The 26,653-nt window shown below is 44.0% G+C and overlaps 1 protein-coding gene across 1 annotated transcript in view; it reads right to left on the bottom strand.

The window, feature by feature from the left end:
• Nucleotides 1–3,991, bottom strand: part of PLEC (plectin) — a 174,928-nt gene extending 170,937 nt beyond the window's left edge. The window contains exon 1 of the mRNA XM_078866310.1: nt 3,626–3,991. Within this exon, the coding sequence (XP_078722436.1) occupies nt 3,626–3,716 (91 nt within the window). The 5' untranslated portion in view covers nt 3,717–3,991. The remainder of the gene's footprint in view (nt 1–3,625) is intronic.
• Between the last annotated feature and the right edge of the window lie 22,662 nt (nt 3,992–26,653).

Here is a 26,653-nt window from a genome sequence, read left to right as displayed (position 1 = left end):
GCGACCCGACCCGAAAGCACAACACAACGGAGAGCTACAGAGCACAACCGCGAAGCCCCACGCAGCAGAATGACTGGTGAATTCCCACCAGCATTGCTGCCGCTTAGTGATTTTTTTTTTAACAAAGTCAAGTCAAAGTGAAATCCGCTCATCTCCCGTTTACAGCCCTGAGGCAGTTGGTGAAAATTCCACATTCCTACGGTGTTGACTTCTCCACGCCAAGTGAAGACAACGGGGTTGTAGAGTTCATTTTTAGTTTGAGTTCTTTCGGTAAAGTCACGTAGGTAAAAAATAAAATAAATTAAAATGAAAACAACTAAATTAAATCACGACGTTTAGGGCGCAACACAAGCGTCCTTCTTCGGTTGTGGACAGACACAGCAAAAGAACAACCGCTTAGGTGTGCCCGTGTCTGTCCCCACCTGAAGACGGACGCTTGTGTTGCGCCCGAAACGTCGTGATTGAATTTAGTTGTTTTCATTTTATTTTATTTTTACCAACGTGACTTTACCGAAAAAAACAAAGAGTATGGATCCTTGCAGTCACGAAAACTTCAAATCTAGAAAAAAACTAATTTTATCGACCCCCTGGGGGTGGTGGCAGATGATGGTCTGAGTCAACCTCCACAACCAGAATCTGAACTTGTAAATTTCCGTGTGCTGAGTTACCTGGCCACCGGTTGTCATCTTAAGTGCTTGCACCGCTCACCCGCGATGTACGTATCGGAGAGTAAAAGCCCCAACGATTGTTCAGAGCATTCATTACGATGTTTAGGCCCCTCGGTTTCACCCCCCATCCATGTTTTTGTTCTTTCTCCTGCAGGGGTATCAGAGCTTAGGAAGACAACGGGGTTGTAGAGTTTATTAAAACATGCGGTTGGGGACAGGTTTTCATTGCACTGCAATCCGTGATGTGTGTTTGTGCTGGTCCCCCCCCCACCCTTTCATATTATCTGTGTCGTCGTTGGCGAATAGTCTTGTTCGTTCAATACTTTTGAAACAAACAAAAGAGAGGCTGAACAACAACAAAAAGCCTGCCTGGCCTGCCTGCTTGTCCCGGGTGGAACTATTAACATAATTTTGTCCTCATTATGCCCAGATGCGGGGGTCTCCGGAGGCGCGTTGGGAGTGCAAACGATTCGTGAGCGCGCTTCGCTACGCAGGGAGTGTAATGCGATGATAATAATACAAAAAAATCGTAACAAATCACACCGACGATTCCGTCGCATTTCCGCGTTCATTGTACTGCAACGCCCCTGCTTCATCATCATCATCCTGCTCCTCTGCGATGATTGACAGGCGCGGATGTGGGCTTGGGGAGAGAGGGAGGTGGTGGTGGTGCTGGGATGATCGCGCGTTTGCGCACGGGCTCAGCAAGTGTAGCGTTACAGGCATCACATGGACACACGAGGAGTTTGTTGGGGGGGGGTGGTGGGGGGTGCCTGGCTCGTTTAATGCGCTCCGGCCGAAGCACCCGTTTTTATATAGAAGTGTTTTATTTTAGACTGCGGGGCGTTATCGCGGCTAAGTGGCGTTCTTCATGCGAGTACAGTAAGCGAGCCTCCTCCAAATACAGCATCTACACTTGACACTTGTAAGTGTGTGTGTGTGGGGGGGAGAGACAAATTGGGGGAGACAAAGGCGGCCGGGCGTGTCGCTCGCCACCCACCCGCTCGTGTGCCGTGCCGGTCTTCATAGGTGCTGCTCGCTAACAGCACTTGCCCCAACAGTCTGTTAAGGCTACACGGGGGAAGCTTTGCCTTTGTGTTTAACACTTACAGGCTATGGATAGGTCAGTTGCACGCGAATGCACGGAGCAATTTAAAGGCACTTTCATCATTTACAGGCCCTTTGTTGATCCAGTGACGAATGGAGTCTGTGTCGGTCTTGGGAGTTGTTTGACTATACTGCTCAGTGAGGGTTAGTGAAAGGGATCCCAAGATCATCTTAGGTATCACCGTTGAACTTGGCCAGGGAATGAACTCTACCTGTTTTCCAGGTTGCTAACTCATCAGTCCACCGCCGCTTACCCAAGCATTGCCAACTGTCCCGGTTTTTCCCAGGATCGCCCTCTTCTCGAGGCAGCTGCCATCCTGGGAAATATGTAAGTCTTACCGGGACTTCAAAGGCGTCGGCGTTTCTGTCGCTTGCGTAATAAGATGAATACAAATACACAGACACACACTCTCTAGGCAATGCATGCACATACGTTTCTCCCCTCTTCTGGTATTTGGGAGATATTATTTTTGTCCTTCGACGGGTTATTGTTGTCTGTAGCTCACGAATGGTGGACATCCCGAGATAGACCCCCGAACATTAAAATGATGCTTTACCCCACTCTAAAACATACTCGTTTGTGTATTAAATATGCATGAACGATGTTGTATACAGTACTATACGGATTAGCTTGAAGTGCTCAAACAAGCATTGGGGCAATTCCCATGTCTACTCGTGGTGGAAATTCCACATTCTCATGGTGGATCAATGGTCGTATGTGACAACATCGATATTCATACTATTGCTGCATACACGGTGTATATACTTTAAACATGTGTGGGACATACACTACACAACATGCTTGTGTATATACCACAAGTGTGGAGTGCAATTGTGTAGACACACACACAGTGCCCAATGAATGACATCACCCAAAAAAATCAGCCTTTCAAGCATGTAATGCATTTTAATGGGCCCACATTGTTTCCTTGCAAATGTAAAAGTAACCAATTGAACAGCCCTCTACAGCCACATACAACCCGCATTCATTGTCCACATAATAACAAGCAAACTAACTACAGCCTATAAAACACACACACTCAACCACCATGCACAGTACAGTCCTACTTGAATGTCAGTAACACCAAAACACATTGCAACGTGATCGGCGAGCCCCCCTATTGTGACTGCGGTTTCAAACTCACAACAATGAACGGCTGCAGAGGAAGTTAAAGAGAGGAGGAGGAGGAGAGGAGCGCTGCGTAGTAGCCACATACAAAGACAAAAAATCACCCGTATAGCCTTTAAAGACTGTTGAGGTGGATAGAAGGGGTGGATAGCACCACGCCCGGCCGCCTTTGTCTCCCCAGTGGCGATTATTTTATTTACACGCCGCACCAGGTTACTCGTTTGAGGCTGAGTTGGCCGTGAGCGGGGGTCGAACTCGGATAGCCGGGTTCCGCAGCGCGCTAACCGCTGCGCCACCGCTCCTTACAGGCTCTCTCACACACACACGCGTGTACATACACACGCGTGTGTACACACGCGTGTGTATGTGTACACACACGTGAACACACACACGCGTGTTTACACACACATGTGCCTGTACACGCTCACACACACGTGAACACACACGCGTGTGTGAGCGTGTTCACGCGTGTGTGTTCACGTGTGTGTGAGCGTGTGTGTACACGTGTGTGTACAGGCACACACATGTGTGTACACGTGTGTGTACAGGCACACACATGTGTGTACACGCACACACACGCGCGTGTACACGCACTCACACACACACGCGTGTACACACACACACGCGTGTACGCACACACAAACACACACGCGTGCACACACACATACACACACGCGCGTGTACACACACACACACGCGTACACCAGTCTCCGCTTGTTACCTTTGTGCCTTCCCAGGACGTCTTCGTAGGCTTGCACTATGTCCTGCTCTTCCAGAGGCGACCTGTACGAGAGTTTGCCCGGGGCATCCATTCTCCCGCCTCCTTTCCTGTCCGTCCGTCGGCTGCCCCTTGCGTGAGCTGCCCACTCACCCAACCCTGTGCCTCACCAACCCCCCTCCTCCTCCTCTCTCTCTCGTCAGGATGTCGCCGGCTGCTCTCCTTTGTTGAATTGCCTCCGATCGTTGCCTTGCCCGTGCCTCTTATGAATGGGGCCCCGCAAGCCACTGGAAGAGTGACCCCGCGCTCAGCCGACTTGAGCAGCCTCTCAGCTGTTGCCCAACACCCGAATCGGGCCACGTGTATCAGCTGGCAATGCAATAATGACAACCGTGCACCTTTAAGGTAGGCGTCGCTGGAAAATTCCTGCACTAAAGAGTCGTACATACACGGATACCGGCATATATACGCATTAGTATCCCTCCTGCTATAATCAATATACGTTCTACTGATATAGTACGGTTCTATTATTCTATGTATATTACGATTCTATGCATGCATCACCATATGGTGTGTCCGTAATTATGTTAGTACTCATGTGTGTGTGTATATATAACTGCTGTAGCCCCTGCCTTCACTACACACTCTCTCTGTGTGTGTGAGCCAGTGTGTTTAGGATACTGGCCAGAAAGTGGCGAAGCCGAGGTGTTTTTAAGGGCCCAGTGGTCACTGAACCGCCGCCCACAAGATTCCCTTCATTGCCCGCTGGAGCTTCTCTCCCAACTCGTTCCGATGGCCCCCCACCCACCCACCCCGCTCCCTCCCGCCCCACAACTGCACGCCCGGGTGGCCCCTCGTGTGGTGGAGTCACAGCCAGACGGGGTGGAGGGGGGGGCACGCCTGCCAGAGCTGCCCGTCAAACCCAGACCGTCACACCCGCTAGCGTAGCAACCACACTACTACCACCACCACCTAAGAGCCACCCACCACTGCCGGATTGTCCTAGTAGTACGAGTAGCTACACGTGTAGCTACGCGCCCCGCACTTTCAAGGGCCCCGCGCTAAATGCTTTCAAGCTGTCAGTTCCGGTTCAGTGATTCTACACTTGCTCTATTACTATAGTACTATACTGCCTTCAACTTTCATGAACGACTGGGCGTTTAAGGTTGGCGATGTGTCGTGTTCTCTGGCTGTATAGCAAATAAAAAAAATACAATTACTTCACTATGCAAGTAAAACATTTAATTGATATTTTTCTTATTTAGGGCCCCTTTATAACATATGCTACAGGCCCCGCACTAGCTTAATCCGGCAATGCCACCCACCATTCCGACCTTGGCAGGAGTGACAGTCCAAAAAGCCTCTCGTTCTACCCCTGTAATGTGTTTTTATATATATAGGCATGATAGCCACTCGAGGACTGTGTTGTGTGCGTGTGTGGACTTATTTGTACGTCTCACTTCTCTGCCACCTGTGTATTTGCAAATTAAGTCCTCGTCACGTTTGTTTTGGCCAGGGGTGGGGGACGTCCGGCCCGCGAGCTGTATAAGGCCCGCGAAATCATTTGGTCTGACCCTGCCAAGGCAACCGCAGGCGGGACTCGAAATTCAATAAATCTAGAAGCAAACCTGGAAAAGCAGTTACGAGTAGCAACATCATCAATACCAGCTAACATCACACGCCTCACCAAAGAGAATCAATTACAGCCATCACATTAGGGGTGATTTAATTAAATGTTTGACCAAATATAACAGGCACATTTTAAAGTTGATAATTTTGTATGGCCCGCCAATGATGTTATAAATATCCAAATGGCCCTTGGCAGAAAAAAGGTTCCCCACCCATGGACTTTTGACTGATGCGAAACGGTAGTGGTAGTTTTAGTGGCTTGGCTACAGCGTGCTGATATACTTTATCCAGTGTACAATTGTCTAATTATTAACTCGTTCAATACGTTAAATGGGCTTTCGGGGAAAAAAAAACAAATGGTAAACTAACATGCATTGACTTTGCACTCCGAGCACAGAATGCACAACCAGTATTGATGGAGCTCATATCTGGGGGATGCGAGCTCTTACTGCTACTGTCAATAAGCCACCACACACTGTATACATTGATTAAGCAACGCTGCTAACAACATCGTAAGTACGCGCATACCTTTAAACTACAGGGTAGTGAAGCGCTCGGAGAGATCTATGTACGACAGTTCAAACCACATGACTCCGTCAAACAAAGCTCACTTGCTCCCACGCTCTGAGCACTTGAGCCCCATCACTGAGCCCTGCAACAATGGAATGAATGAGATTAGCTCCTGCAGTGACACTCAACAGAAAGAAGTAGGATTTTCAAAATAATTCTAACGGATGTAAGCAAGTAATAATAATACTCGTACACAATATTTTGCATGCATACGACTCTTCAATAACCAGGCATCTCAAAGCGCCCTTACATCACGTCTCAACCATTGGAAGGACAACCCCCCCCCCCCCCGTAGCAGAAATGCCTGTGTGGCACAAGGTGGCAGCAGCAGCGGCCTAGAAGTGGGCATTAGTCTGTCAGTAGGGGGCGATGTAAATTTGTGATAACTTTGGAATCATGTTTAACATTCTTAGGTTTTTTCGGTAAAGTCACGTAGGTAAAAAATTAAAATTAATAAAAGTCAAATAAAAATAAAATAAAAATCACGACGTTTCGGAGGCAACACAAGCTTCCGTCTTGTGTTGCCTGCAAAACGTCGTCATTTTTATTTTATTTTTATTTGACTTTTATAATTTTTTATTTAAATTGTTTACCTACGTGACTTTACCGAAAAAACCTAAGAATATGAATCCTTGCAGTCACGAAAGCTTCAAATCTAGAATGTTTAACATTGGCAAATTTGGACCATGAAGTCGGTCCACAATGACCTACACTAATCTCTGCAACAAGAGGCAAAACTGCTGCTACTGGGCAATGTCACCACCCCACTGTTATGTCTCCATATATGCGTATATTGCATTGAAGTACACAACCTATTTGGCTATCGAGACCAATATTTTTCAAACAGCATTTGTTTAAGCGAGTGAACTCTTGCCCTGCTTTTACCCCCTGGGTCTCATCAGCTGTCAAGGCTTGTTAAGCGAATGCTGCTGGATTAGCCGGTGTTGTTGGGAAGAGTACTCCATAAAAAATATGGGATCCTGTCCAACACTGTAACGGAGAACTTTGAAGCCAACGTCCACTCTAATCAATGATTACACTGGTCAACACACTTTTTCTGGCATAAGGTATTCCAACGGTTTTAATGTAATTTTGGGGTGCTGATTCCAAATCTGGCATCAGTTTTTGTCTATCACATCAAGTTTTTTGAGATATCAAATATTGTATTTTCAATAAAAACTGCAGAAGAAAAATATTAAATAAATGTGGATATTTACATACAATTATATTATAAACACACTATCCTAAAAATACAGCACCATATTTTAACACTAAAGCAGTCACTGACTCGCATAAAAATGAGATGTGATAGAGCAAATCTGAGATCAGATTTGGAATCAGAACCCTGAAATTAGTCTAAAACAGCTGCAAAAGTCCAGGCCAGAAAATTTGTTGTTGTTTTTTCGTTGACCAGTGTTATTTCCATATACTATTGTAGGAGGCTTAGTTTTATTCATAGGGATGAGGCACAGTCAGGTGGTATGTTTTGTATACGTACAGTACAGCATAGGCAATGGTTACAGCTGTATCATTGTGCAATTTCCAATTGAAAATATTGATCTGGACATTTTACAGCCAAAATATTGATTTATTTTTTCTTTCCCATCTCAGATATAAATACTATTCTCACACACTCTATACACTGTATATCCATGCGACTGCACATATGCAAGTGCAAATGTTCACTGGAACATTCTTCGGCATTAAAATGTAATTCTGTCCTAAAGGTCAAAACTTTTTTTGTTCAATATTCAAACTTTTCAACATCATTGTGTGATGCTACATGTGAAGTTATGAATTCGTAAAAGTTCAAACTTGTCAAAGATGGGATTTTTGCTCCTTAACGGTGTTTATAATGCAATAGCGTGGCATGCTATATGCTTAACACTGGTAATCCAGCACTTTGGAAGCAAGAGAGAGTAGATGTATATATGATGAACTTATTTTGCACCGTAGATCACATAGATCTGGGTAACGCCAAAACTAAGAGGGCTGCACGGTGTCCAGGATGTGGGAGCACAGCAAATTGGCTTGTCTACCTGTCTGTGTACTTGTCTGTGTAGGCGTTTGAGTTGTAACCCCTTGTATGGTTAGGTTTTCTCTGAGTTCTCTACTTTAAATTTCGATTTAAAGCTTTCGTGACTGCAGCGATTCATCTTCTTGGTTCTTTCTGTAAAGTCACGTAGAATGGACATAATAAAATAATAAAAATAAAACATAATAAAATAATTCTCACGACGTTTCGGCCACAACACAAGCAGCCGTCCTCAGGTGAAGAACAGGTCTGTCGATAAGACAGACTCTGTCTTATCGACAGACGGCTGCTTGCGTTGTAGCCGAAACGTCGTGAGAATTATTTTATTATGTTTTATTTTTTTTATTTTATTATTCTCTACTTTAGTTTCCTTCCAAACGCTATTCAATCGTCCTAAATTATCCAAACATCTCAATGCATGAGCCTCCTAGGAAAAAGTCGGAAGACTCAGCAAAGCGTTCCTGGTTGGATGAACAAATTCTATTTTTCTAAATACAGTAATTATTTTATGTTTTACTCTGAAACTTGGCGCACGATGCAAAGTATTTCTCATCGTCAAACGAACTTCTTTTGAAACTTTCCTGAGTGCAGGAATCCATACTCTTTGGTTTTTTCGGTAAAGTCACGTAGATAGAAAATGAATAGATCGCGACGTTTCGATCGCAACACAAGCGACCGAAGGTGAGCTCACCTGAAGACGGTTGCTTGTGTTGCGATCGAAACGTCGTGATCTGTTAATTTTCTATCTACTTGACTCTACCGAAAGAACCAAAGAGTACGAACTTCTCTTCCATTCGTGGACATTCCACATTTCTATATAAAAGGGGACCAGTTTGTCCAGAACACAACCACGAATGACTTCAAACCAAGCCGTGCAGGCTCATCTGATGGTGCTCATCTGTCTGACCTCGGAGAGATTAAGATAAAGAGCCGAGTCAACGCCGACTCGAGATTTGAACTCGCAAGAGCATCACCAATTTGAGCCTGCTGCTTTAACCGCCTGTGCGACAACCTGGACCTTTTTTCGGTAAAGTCACGTAGGTAAAAATAAATAATAATAATAATTTGACAGGTACTATTCTACTTTACCGAGTGTTGATATCCCCAGCGTTAAGCAGTACTCTCCTTTTTGCAGTTGGATTGTCAACCAACACCGGGTACAACAACATGTGCACCTATTTGTTCTCTTTCAGCCCCCCCCCAACACGTTCCATTCATTGGCTACCACATTCAGATAAGCCCCTCCCCCCTCCCCCCTTAACTTGTATTTAAGAGCTTGTCTCTTGGAATTTTGCCTCACTTGATACAGTAAATCTGGCTGTGACGGTCCCACCTGATGACAGAGACTTGTGTTGCCTCCGAAACGTCGTGATTTATAATTTTATTTCTATTATTATTTATATTATTTTTATTATTTATTTTTACCTACGTTTCGACTGCAACACAAGCAATCATCATCAGGGGTGAAATCCACAGCAAGAACATTTTCTTGCTGCGGATTTCACACCTGATGATGATTGCGAAACGTCGTGAGAATTTGTATTGTTTTATATTTGTATTATTTTATTATTTCCCTTCTACGTGACTTTACCGAAAGAACCAATAATATAAGTACAACTGCTTTGTGTCATCAACCCCTATGTCTTTATTAACAGTGTCAATGCTTTACGACTGAGAACCAAACACGTGCAATGCTGCAGTAAAGTTTAAGAACCACTGATTTAGATTACTTTAGTATAACCTACCCCATGTCTACAGTGGGGTTTTTTTTATACAAGACGCTTTTTTGAGACTCGCCCGACCCACACCCATTGGTCACAGAGGGCAGGACGGAGAAAGAGCCGAGGCCAAACGGAGAGGCGCTGAGCGCATCATGGGCTCCATGATGATCCTTGTGCTGAAACTGAAGCCCGGTTCAATGCAGTCAGCGAAATGAGGCTTCGGTTTAAGTGTAAAAACTCGTATCGTTTCGTGCCAGTATCAAAATATAATAATGGAGACTAGGCCCCAAAGAACGCTGTTTCTGGTGTAGACCAATCTGTTTCAAGGACATATATCATAATTATCAAAGCATGTTTTTGTTTGCATTTTCATCACAAGTGTGTGTGGTTACTGCAGGCATGATTTCGTGCAAAAAGTTTCTGTGTGGTGTTTGAACATCTTGACAACTGTTTTATTGCAAGAAAGGGTAAAACCTATGCTTATACTCGTATCCTTAAAATGCACGAATACACGGTAAAGGTGCATCCCTGCAACGTCCTGCTCACGTGACTGTTGGCAGAAGGGGCCTCCGCGAAAGAGAGCTCTAAATAGCCCCTCTCGAGGCAGATGCAGATGCCTGATGCACAAATGGAAAATCAAAAACTCTCCAGTAGTGTACGACTGCGCTCATCCAGAACAGACCGCACAACGGAAAACATAATGCCCAATCCACAAATACCAAGGAGACATCACAGCGATGATGATGATGATGATACTCTCCACTGCTCCTGACGCGTTTTTCTGAGCTTGACCACCTGAATGTGAAATTGTAGTTGGTGCTCTGCATATACATTGGCCTACTCGTCCACAATGGCTAGACATGCTCAACCCACCACACAATCGACCTGCGAATTGGCTTTTTGGTGCCCTCATTTATAATGCTGGGCGTAGAGAGGCGGGGGGATTTAAGAAACTTTCACCATCGTTTCAATATTTTTGCGCTGAAATCAAACGTGTATATATCACGTAAGACGATGGTATGGCATAGTATAATAATCGATGAGGCCAACTGATTTACGAGTTTAATATCTGTCCATGTGAATACACGCAGGGTATTTTTTTTTAAATGTCAAGTAATTGTCAGAAGTGGGAGCTCCGCTTTATCCCGTGTTGTGTTCTCTGGGCGACATGCCCTGCCATGGCTGGAATTTTGTGGACAAAGTGTGATCAGACGTCATGCACCCATGGTGACTCACAGCTTCTGTAATGTTTCCATGCCCGTGTGCCAGGCTGAGATCACAAACCCAACGAGTCACCGATTCACAGTTCAACGCACATCCCCAATGCTGCACCAGCTTCATTCGGCAGTTCATTCTTTTTTCTGAAGCCGTTTGCTGCTGGAACTTCTATTGCAGCCATCAATACAGTCTTGTAAGTACAACAAGTGTGGTATGTGCAGAATTATGTCTGGCAATCCACATTGAGACCCCATTTCATCCTCAGCCAAGTTTCAGTTTCATTTATTAGGTATAACCCTGTGAGCCTCTTGACTTGGGTGCAACCGCAACAAAACAAAAACATGAACAAGAAAACATCTTAAAGTGACTACACGCAACAGAAAAATCCTGGAAAAAACAGCAAAGTCTTCGAGAAAAAACACCGTATTTCAACGCTGTGTGCAAAAATCCCAGTGGGATGCAAGTCAAACAATAACAAACCATAAGACAATGTAGATTACAGTTATCAGGCTAACTCTGTACAACAACAAACAAACATGGCTAAACCAAAAGTTTTCAAAATCACCAAAATAAAGCTATAAAAACAATGTAACAGTGATCATAGGAACTGTGATTCAAATTTTGCAATAAACGATAGACATAACATGTACGACCAAACTGCCTAGTGGTTCAGTTGTACAGAGAGCGGCTCGCAATTTAACGGTTTCGAGTTCAAATCCTGGTTGTGGGTCGACTCAGCCCATTGTCACTACAGGGTCGATAAAATACATTCCGCTTTGTGGAGGAGTCAACAGTGGTTGTCCGATGGATATAATCACCCCCGCGATTGGAAGACGATAGATATATCCACGTGGCTTGCAGCTGTAAACAGGAGATTAGCATCCCTCAATGCTTATTTGAGCCTGAAATCGCTTTGACCTTTAGTTTATTTTTATCATCACCGACTTACTTCGGTGAGTCTTCATTCTAAGCTTTACTGGACTGTCATCTCTTTTTCTGCCCTACAGCCCACTAAGCCTCGCGTATTTGTTTTCATCTCTCTTGCTCCAAAAGTGCATGACCTCCAATATTGTCGCGTCTTGTGATGCGGTCGTAATTGAGCAGCTGCACACATTGAAATTGTATTGTAATTCACAGGATTACTTTCCCCGGATTACACATTGATAAATAGACATGACATTATTCCATTCCCTAGCTATTCGACGACGTCATTATCCCAGCGTTATTATGTTCAATTCAATAGTTGTGTGTTTTCTGTATCGTTTTTAACATCCAATGTATTATATTTCTTATTTATTCCGTCTCATTTTCATCAAACTCGTTTGCTCCATTAGCCTACATTTAGCATTTACCATATACATAGAATTTGCATAAATGGTAAATAATCAATTCTCACACACACAAAATAAGAAGCGCATCTTGTGAGCGTAGGAGTAAAATTTTATCGAGTAATGTATGTATCGTTACATGTCTACTGCTCACGGTGTTGCTACCATCGCTTTGGTAAACAATTTCACCGTAACTTTGCAGCATCATTCACTCTGCTCTGTTAACCTCTTAAAGGCGTAGGCTGACAATTTGACACATTGTGTGTACTAAACAAATCTATGCGAGAAAATGAATCACAATATCACGTGGTTGCTCATCAGCCATTATCTCTCTACACTGATGGACGATGACCTCCAAATGGTGGTGCTGTAATCCCCAGTTGTGTGCATTAGTTCTACAGCTTAGTCCCCCTTCATTTTACTCTTCAATCTCCCTCAAACAAGCTCCCTTACTTGGCAGCCCCATTAGTCCCTATCCCTCAGAGCAAACCACACATTCTGGTGGTCAAGCCAGACAACAGCATCAGGAGCAAGCGGAGTGTATCGCTGTGATGTCGCCAACATATTTGTGGATTGGACATTGCATCGGTACATGTCGTATGGTCTGTTCTGGATGACGACAGTCACACACTGGAATTGTAGCTGTTGTTCTGCGTCTACATCAGCCATACGAAAGAAGAAAATAGCAAACCGCATTATACCCTAATTCAAGTAATACGTACATTGGCATTATCGTAAACAATAGACAGGATACATGGAAACACTATCGTTGATTGGCAGGTCATATGTGACGTGGTAAAGTGTCGGTACTCTGATATCTTCCAAAATGTCTAGTCAGCATAGAAGACGACCAATTTGTATATTTATTTTACCAGGTAAGGCCCACTGAGCTATATAGCTATTTTTTTAGAAGCGACGTAGCCACAAATGATAGCTCAAGAAAGTGGCTTATCACGTGGACATTTATAGCGGCAGTCAAATCCTCTGAATGCAAATTGATTTTAAATGTGGAGGCAAAAACCCGGAGGACCCGGAGGAAAATCCATGCGACCACGGGGAGAGAGACATGCAAACTCCAAATATACAGCAGGCGTCAGGGTCGGCATCACATACACGACCTCCGGTATACCAGGCGAGAGAGTTAACATTTCGCCACCGCGAGGGAGTTGACATTTTACCACCGCGCCCTCTGGAAGGGCTCCCTAAAGCTCTCTCTAGTGGAGGCCCTTCCTCCTGCAGTGGCGTGAGCAAGCAATTGCAGGGCTGCAGCTCTTAACTTTTGTAGAGTTACCCACCTTGAGCTTTTTGTGTAAATACCAAAGCAGGTTAAGCTACTCCTTTGAACTCAAATTCTCATAATGCTTCCACCTGGCAATAAGCCTCATCTGACTCTCATTCTTACTTCTTGCATAATCTTGCCTCTATACGTTACAAACATGTAATGTATTGTCTTGCCATGTAATGTATAAACATTACAAACGTTTTTTGTGACACCATTATGTTCATTGGATATTTCGAGAATGTGATTTATGGAGTATTGTAAATAGCTGTGGTATGATGCATTCCTGACTCTCTTCGTGTTAGATTTTACAGGGAGACAGAGGCATTTAAAGGGACCCTGTTGGAGTGTTGATGCATGAATCCACCTGCACCAACCAGCATTCATTGGCAAAGGGTAACATACAGACTGGATGTCCTTCCAAAATGGAATGAAGCCACATTTTCACTTATGGACCGATTTATCCGGAGCGCATTAGTTTATCATCGCCTGGCAGCTACAACCTATGCTATGTTGACTTTGGCCACAATCAACCATGACCTATGCACTGCTGGATTAATGTATCCCAAAGTTGCCGCCATCCCCCATGACCTCACGGTCCAACACATCAGCTGATGTGCTCCTGGGCCGATATTGTTGTTCCATTTCTGCTGTGGTCTTCTTCTTGGGGTTTTTGTTGTTGTTGTTTCACTCCTTTCGCTGCCGTTCCATCATCAGTCTTGACCATCGATTGTCCTTTCCAGAGGCTTGTCCAGCTCAAGTTCACTTGCTTTAAATCACTTTTAGATCTTACATTTAACTTCATGTGCACGTGCAATTCATCAATCTGCTTTGAAGACTTTACGTTCTAACATTATTTTTCGTTTGTATCGTGATGCCTTCTATTCGCATTGTTGAATTATTTATGCTGGTTGTGCCGTGTTGATGGATGACCTTGCCATTCGGAACCTAACCGTGCACAATTGTTCGTGGATAATTTTTTTGCTGGTGTTGTTTCTTTGCTGTAGCCATGTTTCTATGGTGTATCCAGGTCCCCATCAATAATGAGTATTTGTTTCCCAATGCTTTTTACCTGTGCTTAAATAAATCCTAAACCTGAACTACTTTTTTTGTCTCTAAATTGTGTCCATTCTCCGATGCGTGAGTTTCTCCATCTGTCTCCCATCGCAATGCCAAGCGGGCACCTCTCAACGTTTCTTTGCATCCTTGTCAACGTTTGTTCCATTGTCTTTGGCCAGCGTCAATGTTGTCAATCCGTGTCACCGCAGCGAATATGCACCGATGAAGTTGCCATGGTAGCCTGACCTCTGCTGGTCTACTGCTGCAAGTGAAAGAACCAACGCAGAAGATCCCTTGGGTTTTGATCTTCCACGAAGCTCATGGTCTACCCCAAACGGCATCCGCACAAACCATGGCAGATGGGGATACCTGATGCTTTAATCCAGGGGTGGGGAACGTCCGGCCCGCGGGCCGTATAAGGCCCGCGCAATCATTTGGTCTGGCCCTGCCAAGGCAACCGCAGGCGGGACTCGAAAACCTGGATAAACAGTTGCGAGTAGCAACATCATCAATACCTCAACAAAGAGAAGCAGTTCCAGCCATCACATTAGGGGTGAGTTAATTAAATGTTTGACCAAGTATAACTGGCTAATTTTAAAGTTGATCATTTTGTATGGCCCGCGAATGATGTTTCAAATATCCAAATGACCCTTGGCAGAAAAAAGGTTCCCCGCCCCTGCACAATACACGGTAAAGGTGCAGCCCTGCAACGTCTTGCTCACGTGACTGTTGGCAGAAGGGGCTTTCGCGAAAGAGACGCGGATGCCTGATGCACAAATGGAAGATTAAAAACTCACCAGCAACTGTGTGCGACCGCACAGCGTTTTAACGACGCAACGGCCCGATCCACAAACGCGATGGAGACATCGCAAGCGATACGCTTCGCTGCTCCTCACGCGGTTATCATCTGGGCTTGTCCGCCTGGATGTGAAATTGTAGTTGATGCTCTGCCATCTACATCAGCAGCCGTACGGAAGAATAAGAAGAAGTTGCTCGATAATTCACAGAGGACAACGTGTTCTTGGCATCGCGAATGTTGTTCAGAGAGTAACACCCAAGCAGGATGTACAATATTCGTAGGGGGGGGTAGAAGACTGTAACGGGAGGAATAACGTCGCACTATTTAGTCGTAAATAACAATAAGGCCCAACTCTAAATTAAACGCCATGAAAGAAAAAACAGCCATAGATAAAGGTACAATGCAGAACACTTGTAATGCAAAACCAATTAGAAATAGCATGCAGAGACAACATATGACGTTAGATCGTACAAAATATTAAGCGATTAGCTAATTACTGCAGTTAGTACAATGCTTGAGGACATAATTTTTCAACACTACTGAATAAAACGCATGGATATTCATAGATTCTGCTTTGCCTTCCAATGTACGTTTTTTCCTCGGAAGTATAAATTGTATATTTGTTTTGCACTGAACGCAGCGCTGCTCGCTGTGACGTGGGATCAACGTGAAGCAGATTGAACAAAAGGGACGTGCAACCAAGAGAATTGAACAGCAAAAAACAAAGCTCACACACAATCATAGAAAGATGCTTGGATCGTGAGGTCAAGAGGAAGACGTGGTTTATACAACTCCCGCAGGTTCAAGACATCATCGCCGACTGAAGTATCTTGGGGGGTTGGCTACGTACGGTGTGAAAGAAGTTCAACATACAAACATGCCCCTAGATGAAATGGTCAAATATAATGATCGTCCATAATAGAGTTTTTTTGGGGTTATATCGCGTAAATATATAAATGCGTCGTCAAAACCCGACACAGCCAACTAGTAAGGGTTGTCACAAAACAGAACGTGCCAATTCGTCACTCGTACAGCACACCGGTGTGTTGGAGAGCTTGGCTCTATTATGGACGATATTGGTCGCGAAAGCCTACGTGTTAAACTATAATGATGGTGTCGGAGGCAAAGAATTGGACGCGTCCGAAAGAAGTTGCCGCCAGGAAATTGAGCAATTAAATCAGTTCGAGTACATGTGCTGGGTAGATTATTACACGAGCATTGGATAAACAATGGCTGCTGCTGCTGCTGATGAAGGGCACCATTCATTATAAAAATTGTTATGAGACAGCATATTTTTTGGTTCTTTCGGTAAAGTCACGTAGATAGAATAAAAATAAAAATATTTTATATAAAAATAAAAGAAAAATATTTTTTATAAAAATACCAATATTTTTCAAAAAATTTTTTTTATAAAAAATTATTTTATTTTATTTATATTGTTATTTTCATTATATTTTTCTATCTACGTGACTTTACCGAAAGAGCCAAATAATATGAATTCCTACAGTCACGAAAGTTTTAAGTAAAAGAAAACGAGACAGCAGTTTAACTGAATAATGTAATTGCTTGGCGACATACTCATACACGTACGTGTGTTTTTTTTGTAACCACCAGGTGTCAGACAAAGTACGATGTGAAGTGATGCATCTTGTCAGGTGAAGTAACGTTTCACGCGAGTGGTGGCGAGTCAACAACTCCCCATGGCCCACGGGGCACAAGCGCGAGTCTCGTGTAGTCGCATCGATCGTGATGCACGTGCCACTATCAGAAATCAATGTGTGTGTGGGCACACCAGAGGGCGTGGTGCCAGTCCCTGTTGTTTGGCGATGACGCTTTGTGTGTTCCAACACAAGGCGTCGTTGACACGCTCCAACGGACCCCTTTTTGCTAGTATCACAGTACGAAAAATAAGAACGGGTTTGACCATTTCTGGCAATACCATCTTATTTGACAGGTATTTTTCTACTTTACCGAGTGTTGACATTCCCAGCGTTTAGCAGTACTGCTTTTTTGTATGTGGATTCTCAACCAACATCGGTTTAGGTCGAGGTACACCGATTGTTTTCTTGCACAGGTCGACGTTGACCAATTTCTCTTGTAGCCCCGCCCACCACCCCCACGTTCCATTCCCTGGTTACCACATTCAGATAAGGCCCTCCCCCCTTCACTTGTATTTAAGGGCTGGTCTTTTGTAATTTTCCTCACTTGATGCAGTAATTTTAGCTGTGACGGTCCCACCTGATGACGGAGACTTGTGTTGCCTCCGAAACGTCGTGATTTATTATTTTATTTTATTTCCATTATTACTTTTATTAACTTGTACATTTTTTTTACCTACGTGACTTTACCGAAAAAACCTAACAGAATAAAACAGGTGTTATGACTTGATTTGGAGCTTTCGTGACTGCAGGAATTACTTTTTGGTAAAGTCACGTAGAAAGAAAATAAATAAAGTAATAGAATACGACGTTTCGATTGCAACACAAGCAATCATCATCAGATGTGTCTCTGTGTTGTTTCTCTCGGCTTATGTGTCTGTCTATGTGTCTCTGTGTCTGTGTTTTGTCTCTCTCTCTCAAATTTAGCAATCTTTGGAAGAACGTTAATCAACCAGGTAGGGTGTTGACTGTTGTGTTAGCCGACTCTCTGTGTTGTATTGCATTATATTTCTAAGTTTACTCGTTTTTTTTTCATTAATTCGTACCTGATGATGATTGTTTGTGTTGCAATCGAAACGTCGCATTCTATTATTTAATTTATTTTCTTTCTACGTGACTTTTAAAATGTTCAAACACCAAATAGATACATGTTTTAGGAAGGAATGAAGTGTGCATTAACCACACGTACTTGCGGTGAACATGCAAACTAACATGCTCTGATAATTACATATGCATTGATTGGCCTACATCAGAGACAGCATCGTTCGTTATAATGTCCTTGTCTCACTTTAAGATGTTTTCTTGTTCATGTTTTTGTTTATTGTTTGTTGCAGTTGCACCCGATTCAAGAGCCGAATGGCTCACAGGGCTATACCTAATAAATGAACTTGAACTTGAACCAGTGTCAGGCCAGAGAACGCCAGAAGATGAACAGTACAAAGACAATGCAATATCAGAGCATTTACAGCTCGGTATGAGCTGCTACATCATGGTGTAGACTGTAGACCAATCGGTTTCAAAGACAATGCCACACATTATCAGATCATGTTTGTTTGCATGTTCAACACAAGTACGTGGGGCTAATGCAGACTTGGTTCCTTGCCAAATGTGTCTATTTGGTGTCTATTTGGTAATTTTCATACGGCCCAACGGGTCACCGCTGTGCCACGAATCACGTGGGCTAGGTCAACTCGTCTCTCGTCTACAACATCACATCTTCATGAATGGAAGATTAAAGAGAAGCCACAGTGGTGTGTGATTGTGGCCATGCGACCCAAAATAACGAACCATGTAGTACACCATTGGAGTCTCTGCTCCTTCAACAGAGACGCAGCAGCAACAACAATACAAAAACAACTTCACCAACTCTATCTTGAAGCCCGATTGTGGCGAGCACACCTCAAAGTTGGCATTTATTCCCAGAATCCTATCGCCATGCAGAAGAATAAGATATAATTATAACTCCTTAATAATGGTTGATTCCTGATTCCTGCACCCAGCAACTGTAAGAAACTAACTTCCTTCCAATTTTTTTCTATGTTGCACTAAATTTTCTTTATTTTGCAAACCTATCGGGTTTTTTTTGTATTGTTTGTTGCAACTTTGCTGACCCGCAAGTACTGAACGTCGGTGGAAAAAGAGCTTCAGCGCTCATCGGATTCCTCCAGCCTCAATAACGATTCTGATTCTGGAAGTACTGTCACCTTGAGACTTGTCTCGGACCCCCTCCTACTGTTGGTCTCATCACCACATTGGATCGCCTACCTACGGGCGAGGCACTCCCAGTGCCTGCCTTGGCAACATGCCGCTGATCTCCACTTCGCGCACATGCCCAGCCCATTAGAACATCGCTCCACCACAAGGGCAACCACTCGTAGCCTCCCACAAAGCAGCGATGCTGTCTTTTTATTGATTACGGATGCCGCTGTCGACAATAAACAAAGATTTTACGGGAGACTTTTGTCTTTGATGATGATGATGGAATTCATTTACGATTGTCACCAATGCAATTTATGTGAAATGTGGCAGGTTGCTGCAGCTGCACGTGTGGTTCGAGCGGCTCATCGAGGGCTGTTTCGTGGCCTCGTGCATTCAGGGCCACCGTCTCGTGGTCAGCTTTTGAAATATTGGGTTTGTTGGGTTTTTTTGTTTTAACAAAATTCCACTTAAAATGCCTCTTCTTGTTTTTCTTGCCGACCCCCTGTGTGAGAGTAATCTCCCACGAGCACTGCGGGTTTAACGACTGTGGGAGTTGAATCACTCGACATCCAGGGGGTGGGGGAGGACTAGACTTATCGACTAACATACCAACAATTATTGTCAGAAGCAAGAATCGAAGGGGTCCACAACAACAACAAAGTTTTACAGATGTAACATCGTTTCGCACAGGTTTGTTGTTATTACAGGAAGATAGCCGACACGGATAATAGTCCTTTTCAGAGGGGATGTGATTGGTGTTTGCCATCTGTCATCACCCATTCACACAGAGTATTTTGTTTTCACAGAGCGGGGTGGGGGTTGCCTTAACACCAATTCATCAGTCCCACACAGTTGCACTTTCGCACCAGAGACCAGGTGACTCATCGGATACCTCGCGTGAACGCCTCTCTCGCCATCGTTCCCGGCATCACCGCTCCCCCCCTTCCACTCCGAAGTAAACTCGCGACCCCTGCCACGCTCGTTCTCTCCGCTCGGGGCTCTGCCTGGCGGGTCTCCTCTCGTCCACTCGACTCGCACCCTCGTTGGGGTCCTGCGAACAGACTCCTGGAGGCTCACGTGCAATAAACTGCTCAAAGCCCGTACTGAACATCTGTGGAAAAGAGCTGCATAGCTCATCGGATTCCTTCAGTATAAATTAAAAACATCAATCAAATTCTGATTCTCAGATATATTTCCTTTTTTGCACGTTCAATTTTCTTATTCCACACATGGCCACATTAACTCCCTGCAACTGTCAATGTGAGTGTAGTGCGATAGGGCAACGTTCCAACGAAATGGCTTATTCGGCCCTTCATAATTAGCCCACGAAATGTCATGATGCTTCTTTGCAATGCGGCTCCAGCTTTCATCGCAAAGGCAGAATGCTGGTTTTTAAAACCCTCATTTTATATTGGAAAGTGGTCTTCTTCTCTCGCATCATTGGGCTGATCATTCCGTTGTTTTCAAAGGACTCCCCTTGTTGATTCTTTGGGTCAACATCTTGAACAATCCGCTTTTTATCCACTTTGGGGTTATCGAGCATTCAGATCCCTCGAAAACAGGATTCTGTCCAGCAATACATGTTTATCTAGAATAACATTTGCATTTTTTTTAAGTGAATTCATCACAATGTCATTTCATCACAATGCCATCATTAACATCTTTATTCTCATCATTATGACGTGCCCAATCCACAAAATTGGATATTTCACAACATTGTTGGTGAGTTTTTGGGTCATGTAAATTCGTGGTAGAGTTTCCGGGAACCTAATTATGGTATGGAGGTTATTTACAGGTCACAAAATATATCACAACAGTCACTTGGTGCCTCTCGCTGTGATGGCTTCAATGCCCATGGCTCCAAGCCCAGAGCACCCCGATTCGACCGTCAGAATCATGGCTTGGAAAATGTACACATTTTCCACAATTCTGTCTCTACATTAATTACGGATGAGCACGGTTGGCTACGTACGGTGCGAAAGAAGTTCAACATACATACAACTCTGCCGAGCCTTGCCCACTTGCCCACCCATGTGGGCTGAGTTTTTACAGAGTGCAGTCTGCCAATAGCAAAATGACCGCTAAAAAATTGAATAATGCAGAATGGGGTTGATGTTCGACAACATCGTCAATTATTCTGAATAAAAAGGCAGAATGATTGCCGAAAATGCGACGTGAATTTGGGCTCTACAACTTAATGGCCACTTCTTAAACATTGTCGTGACTACTTCCAATACATCTTAATCCCATGCTTGCTATCAACATTTTTATTGCATTTTCTGGAAGGTAGCATTTTTTTCTCTTCTATTTTATGGCCGTTTTTGGGCGCAATTTATCCATAAGCAAAGCAGACGCTTATCATCAATACAATCAGGGCAGTTCAATCCAGCTCTCGTATGCACCCACTGCGGCTGAGTGATTCACTTCTGTTGGAGCAGCTGTGTGTGTGTGTTTAATTGCTGCCTCAGCGCTTTGCAACCACAGGGATCAATTATTGGGCACAAAAACATCATCAGCTCACAAGCACGCGCACTCTGAGGCCTTCCACTTAAATATCTAAACGAGCATTGGTGAAATGTGCATTTGTTACGACGCAAGTTACAGGCACGAGTCTCAACGTGAGCAATAACTTCACCTTCTTTCGTATGGCGTTGAAGCAACAGTTGTCATGGTTACATGTTGAGGTCCTTCAACAAATCATTGTTGTTGACACTCCGACTGATGTTCCTGCTGTTGTGGAGTGACTCATGCAGCCAGCTATGGCTGCAGAGTTTGGTAGTACATGTTGTTTACGTCGTTTATTGTGAAAATTCGGTCACAGTTCCTATGACCACTGTTTCATTGCTTTTATGGCTTTATTTTGGTCATTTTCGAAAAGTTTTTCGGTTTGGCCATGTTTGTTTGTTGTAGTATAGAGTTAGGCTGATGGCCTTAATCTAAGTTGTCTTGTGGTTGTTGTTGTTTGACTTGCATCCCACTGGGATTTTTGCACACAGTGTTGGTGTACGGTGCTTTTTCTGCAATATTTTGCTGTCTTTTCTTGGATTTTCTGTTTGCACATAGTCACTTTAAGATGTTTTCTTGTTCATGTTTTTGGTTTTTGTTTGTTGCGGTTGCACCCGATTCAAGAGCCGAATGACTCACAGGGCTATACCTAATAAATGAACTTGAACTTGAATCATGAGGCCTCCTTTGCCAGTAGCAAAATATAATAATAGTTTTTTTACCCTTTTTTTGGCAACAAAACTGAAACCTTTTTTTTTACGAGGAATCATGTTTGCATTAACCACAATACCTTCAGTCAGAATGCAAACAAAAACACACACTCTGATAATGTATGCATTGTCATTGAAATTGATTGGTCCACACCAGAGACAGCTTTCCTTAGAGCCTAGTCTCATATGGTGTTTGATCACCTCTCTGCCTCCTGTTGTAACGAGAGGGCATTGGCGAACACCTGCCCAGTGTCACCATCAGAGTAATGAGGGCTCGGGGTAAGCATTTATATCATGAGGCCTCCTTTGCCAGTAGCAAAATATTATAATAGTTTGTTTACCCTTTTTTCTGAGACGCCGCTGTGGATTGCAGCGATGCCGCCAAGTTGTGCATGGATGGCGCACTTGTCGGTGATGAGTTCGATGGTTTGAGCTTTACCAAAGTCGAATAACTTAAGGTCGATGAACTCAAACATTTTGTTGTACTGCTGTGGTGAGTCATTGCAATACGAACCAAGCGTCGTTGAAGTTTTTGTTTCTAATCGATAACTAAAAATGTAGAAATTTGGAGTATGGGCCTCACCCAGTTAATGATTGCCAGTTGACATTAAAGATGCATCCCTGAAATTCCTGGCACAGGTCACTGCCTCCACAAGGGGGAGTTAGATCGCGTAAACCCGAAACAACTTACGTGTTAAACTGGCATTTGGCCTACTCTTCCACGTTGGCCAGACGTCACAGATGGAAGTGGGAATACCCACACTTTAGACCCATCGCACGACTGACTGTGGTGGTACTCATTTATTCTGCTGGGTGGACAACTGCCGCACCAAGAGATCGAACCGGTGACCTCTGGACTGCAAAGGGCAGTGTGCTGCTCACCATTACACTATGGGAGTATCTATTCCCATGTTATTCTTCTTTTGATCAATCTGTAAGGCATTATTTCCCCCTGTATATTCATATAAATGATCCTTATGGCAGTACCGTGGGGAACCGAACAATGCAAAATGGGACGAGGCAATTAAATATTTCATTTCTGGGACACTTTTTTTTCCAGGGGTGTTACTTAACTCCGCGACTGCGGTATCAATCGATCCGAAATAAGTGCTACTCCACGATGTCGAAACGCAGCGAGGACCATTGCGACGAAACCCTGAACGCTCGCGTACGCACCGTAGTGGTGCATTGTGCACAGCTCGTCGAGATTAGTCGATTGCCGTATCGCCGACCATTATCAGACTAAACATGACTGCATCACGGACATTATGCGAGAGCCGGGGCGCTATGGTACCCCGGGGTACCGCCATAAGGTTCATATGGGAAATATTATTCTAAGTTGGAGTGAATATCTTTTTATTCACTGGGAAGCTTCCGATATGTTCATTATTATTTTATTATTGTGCTGTGGCACACACACGTGTATGCTTCCGAGGCATTACTTTTGTTATTTGCGGGTGGAAAAACACGGAGTTTAATCTCAATACTGTATATTCTTTACATTGTGTTCTTTGGGGAAAAAATACATAGGAATGAATACATTGATATCGATTCTATACATTTGCGTAAGTACCACATCCTCTATATTTTTTATAGAGTCGTAGTATATATTTTTGTGTAAAATTGTGCGTGCAGTGCTCGATTAGCACACCGTGTGACCACACCGTGAGGTACGCAACCATGCCCGCCCGAACATTCACAGCCACGGCAATGCCACTTTGGCATCAGGCAATCTGCTGTTCTATGAGGCCACGCAGATAGCTGCGAGGGCTTGATGACAGCAGGTCGTGGGACAGACCCAGATTTTAAGATTCGCAATCTGGAGTTGTGTCTGCCCTGAGACCCCACCCCCACCAATCCAACTACAGCTACCGTGCCCTCCACTCTCCGCAGAGGAGCTGACATTCTGCTCAATGTTACCACGATCACCCCTCTGCCTCCTGTTGTAACGAAAGGGCAGTGGCTAACACCTGCCCAGTGTCACCCAGGTTCACGAGTTTCCTCCGTAGAGACCGCTCCTGACACCAGATATGGACCCCTGCAGACAACGAGAGCCTCGGGGCAATTCAAAAACTTGGCATGTGGTTGACGGCAGCCTTGTGGGTAAAATGACGCTGGCCATTGAGGTGGCAGATTGCAAGTGGGATTGAATGTCACCTTCATCCAATATCGCTGTGCCATCTGCTGCAGTGTGCATATTAAAGACTGAGATGTACAGCAAAAGGCAGGCATTACACACTCATGCAATAATGGCTTGTTTTTTTAAAGGGAATTTAGTTTTCGTAATAGACAATTAAAGATCAGAAAAGGCAAACGTGGTAAAGGTTCAGCGGTACAATTGCTCGATAATGCCACTGCTACCAAAAAGGGCATCAACTCGAGCGAGGGCTCTAAATAAGTTCCTCTCCAGAGAGTAATTGGCCTACTATTCTTTCACGTTGGCCAGATATCTTGGAAGAGGTGGGAATACCCACACTTTACCCCACCACACTAGAACTGCCAATCGACTGAGGTGTGTGCCTCTTTCTACTCTACTGCTGGGTGGTCCAGTGCGGGCGGGGCGAGGGTAGAGAGGGAGGGTAGGGGGGATTATAAACACTTGCCCATTATTTTAACTGCAGCGCCAGGAGATATCGAATCGAACCCGGTGACCTTCACCTGCCAGGGTGAGAACACCTGCCGCTGAACGCCCGAAGAGGGAAATACCTCACTCGGGGGGGACAACATTCGCGGTGCATTTCAGACGCGTGCGTTGCATCGTCACGGAGAATGGAGTTGGACCCTTTATTGTTCTAACAGCTGCATTTTCTGAACTTTTTCCATGGATGGCACTGTCGGCTCGGGCAGAAGAATGCACAGGAACCACCAACGGGGGCCCACTTTCAACACAAAAGCGAATTATTCGATATCGTCATGCGTGGACCGGATATTTTCGGGCCGTGGACGGTGGCTGATGCGTGGCGTCGCGATTGATTGAGTGCACATGTAGCCCAAGCGTGCCTATTGAAATGGGCCACGGCTCTTGATGTCCCTATCGTGCGCACGTGCCGCGTGTTGGCGTTTCAGCATCGCCGCCACTGCGAGTCACGTTTTGCACCACTGATTGTCTGGTGTAAACAAAACAAAAAATTCGCAAGGATCGTTAGGCATAGCGATAAAATGGTGATACAATTTTTTTGCTGAGGCATATTTAGCGAGAAGTTAGTTAAATCAGTTGAGAAAAAAACCGAAAAGTAATTGTATTACAGACTGGCGGAATATCTGTTAAAGCACATTCATATTGCATACGTTTCACATTAGATGCAGTACAGTATGTAATCTTTTCTTACGTAATGCTTGAATTAATCCGATTACCTATGAAATGACAGATACCAAAGCATGCCCATTTATGGTGAAATTATATTATTTCATTTACAATGTGCTCATAATTGAACACATTTGACTCTAAAATGTTAAATGACCATATCCTCTTGTGAACTGCATGACCCCAACCAGACAAAGATCCCCCGTTTTATCTTTAGACGTGACTTAACCGAAAGAACCAAAGAATAATTCCTGCAGTCACGAAAGCTCCAAAATTAAGATTAGACTTTTGTGGCAAGTGCTGTTAGCGAGCGCTTACGAAGGCCGGCACGGCACACGAGGGGGAGGGTGGCCAACACTAGTCCCGTACGTCTTTGTCTTCCCAGTGCCGATGTTTAGATATCACTCTGGGTGGCTCCTTTAAGGCTGGGTCAACCTAGGGGAGGTCCATGACCAGTTCAAATATTCGCCACTGTTATTGGTTGTGAGCGGGAATATCATCACTAATCACGAAAGATTGCTTTACTGTACTTTACTGTGCTATGATAAGTATGACAGTAATATTGACGGATTGAAGGATCTTCTTGGTTCTTTCGGTAAATTCACGTAGAAGGGAAGTAATAAAATAATAAAAATAAATAAAAATAAAACATTATATTATTATATTATTTTATTATGTTTTATTTTTATTTTATTTTTACTTTTATTATTTTATTACTTCCCTTCTACGTGACTTTACCGAAAGAACCAAGAAGATGCATCCCTGCAGTCATGAAAGCTTTAAATCGGGATTGAAGGATGTTTATCAGTCTGCGTATAACTCCAGAAACAAAAAGTCGTACTGTACAAGGAGCAGCAATGACCCTAAATTAGATTATTATTTTTTTGCCAAAATCCAAGTTTCTAATTGAAACGGCGTGAGCTGACCTGGTGGGCCGAGGCCAAACATCGATAATGGCAGTGATTGGTCGTGACGTTGACAGTTATTCCTAGAAGCCACCAATTAATGGAAGGCGAA

This window comes from Lampetra fluviatilis, chromosome 22, assembly GCF_964198595.1.
Source record: "Lampetra fluviatilis chromosome 22, kcLamFluv1.1, whole genome shotgun sequence".
Classification (NCBI taxonomy): Eukaryota; Metazoa; Chordata; class Hyperoartia; order Petromyzontiformes; family Petromyzontidae; genus Lampetra; species Lampetra fluviatilis.
This window is presented reverse-complemented; position numbering and strand designations above follow the sequence as displayed.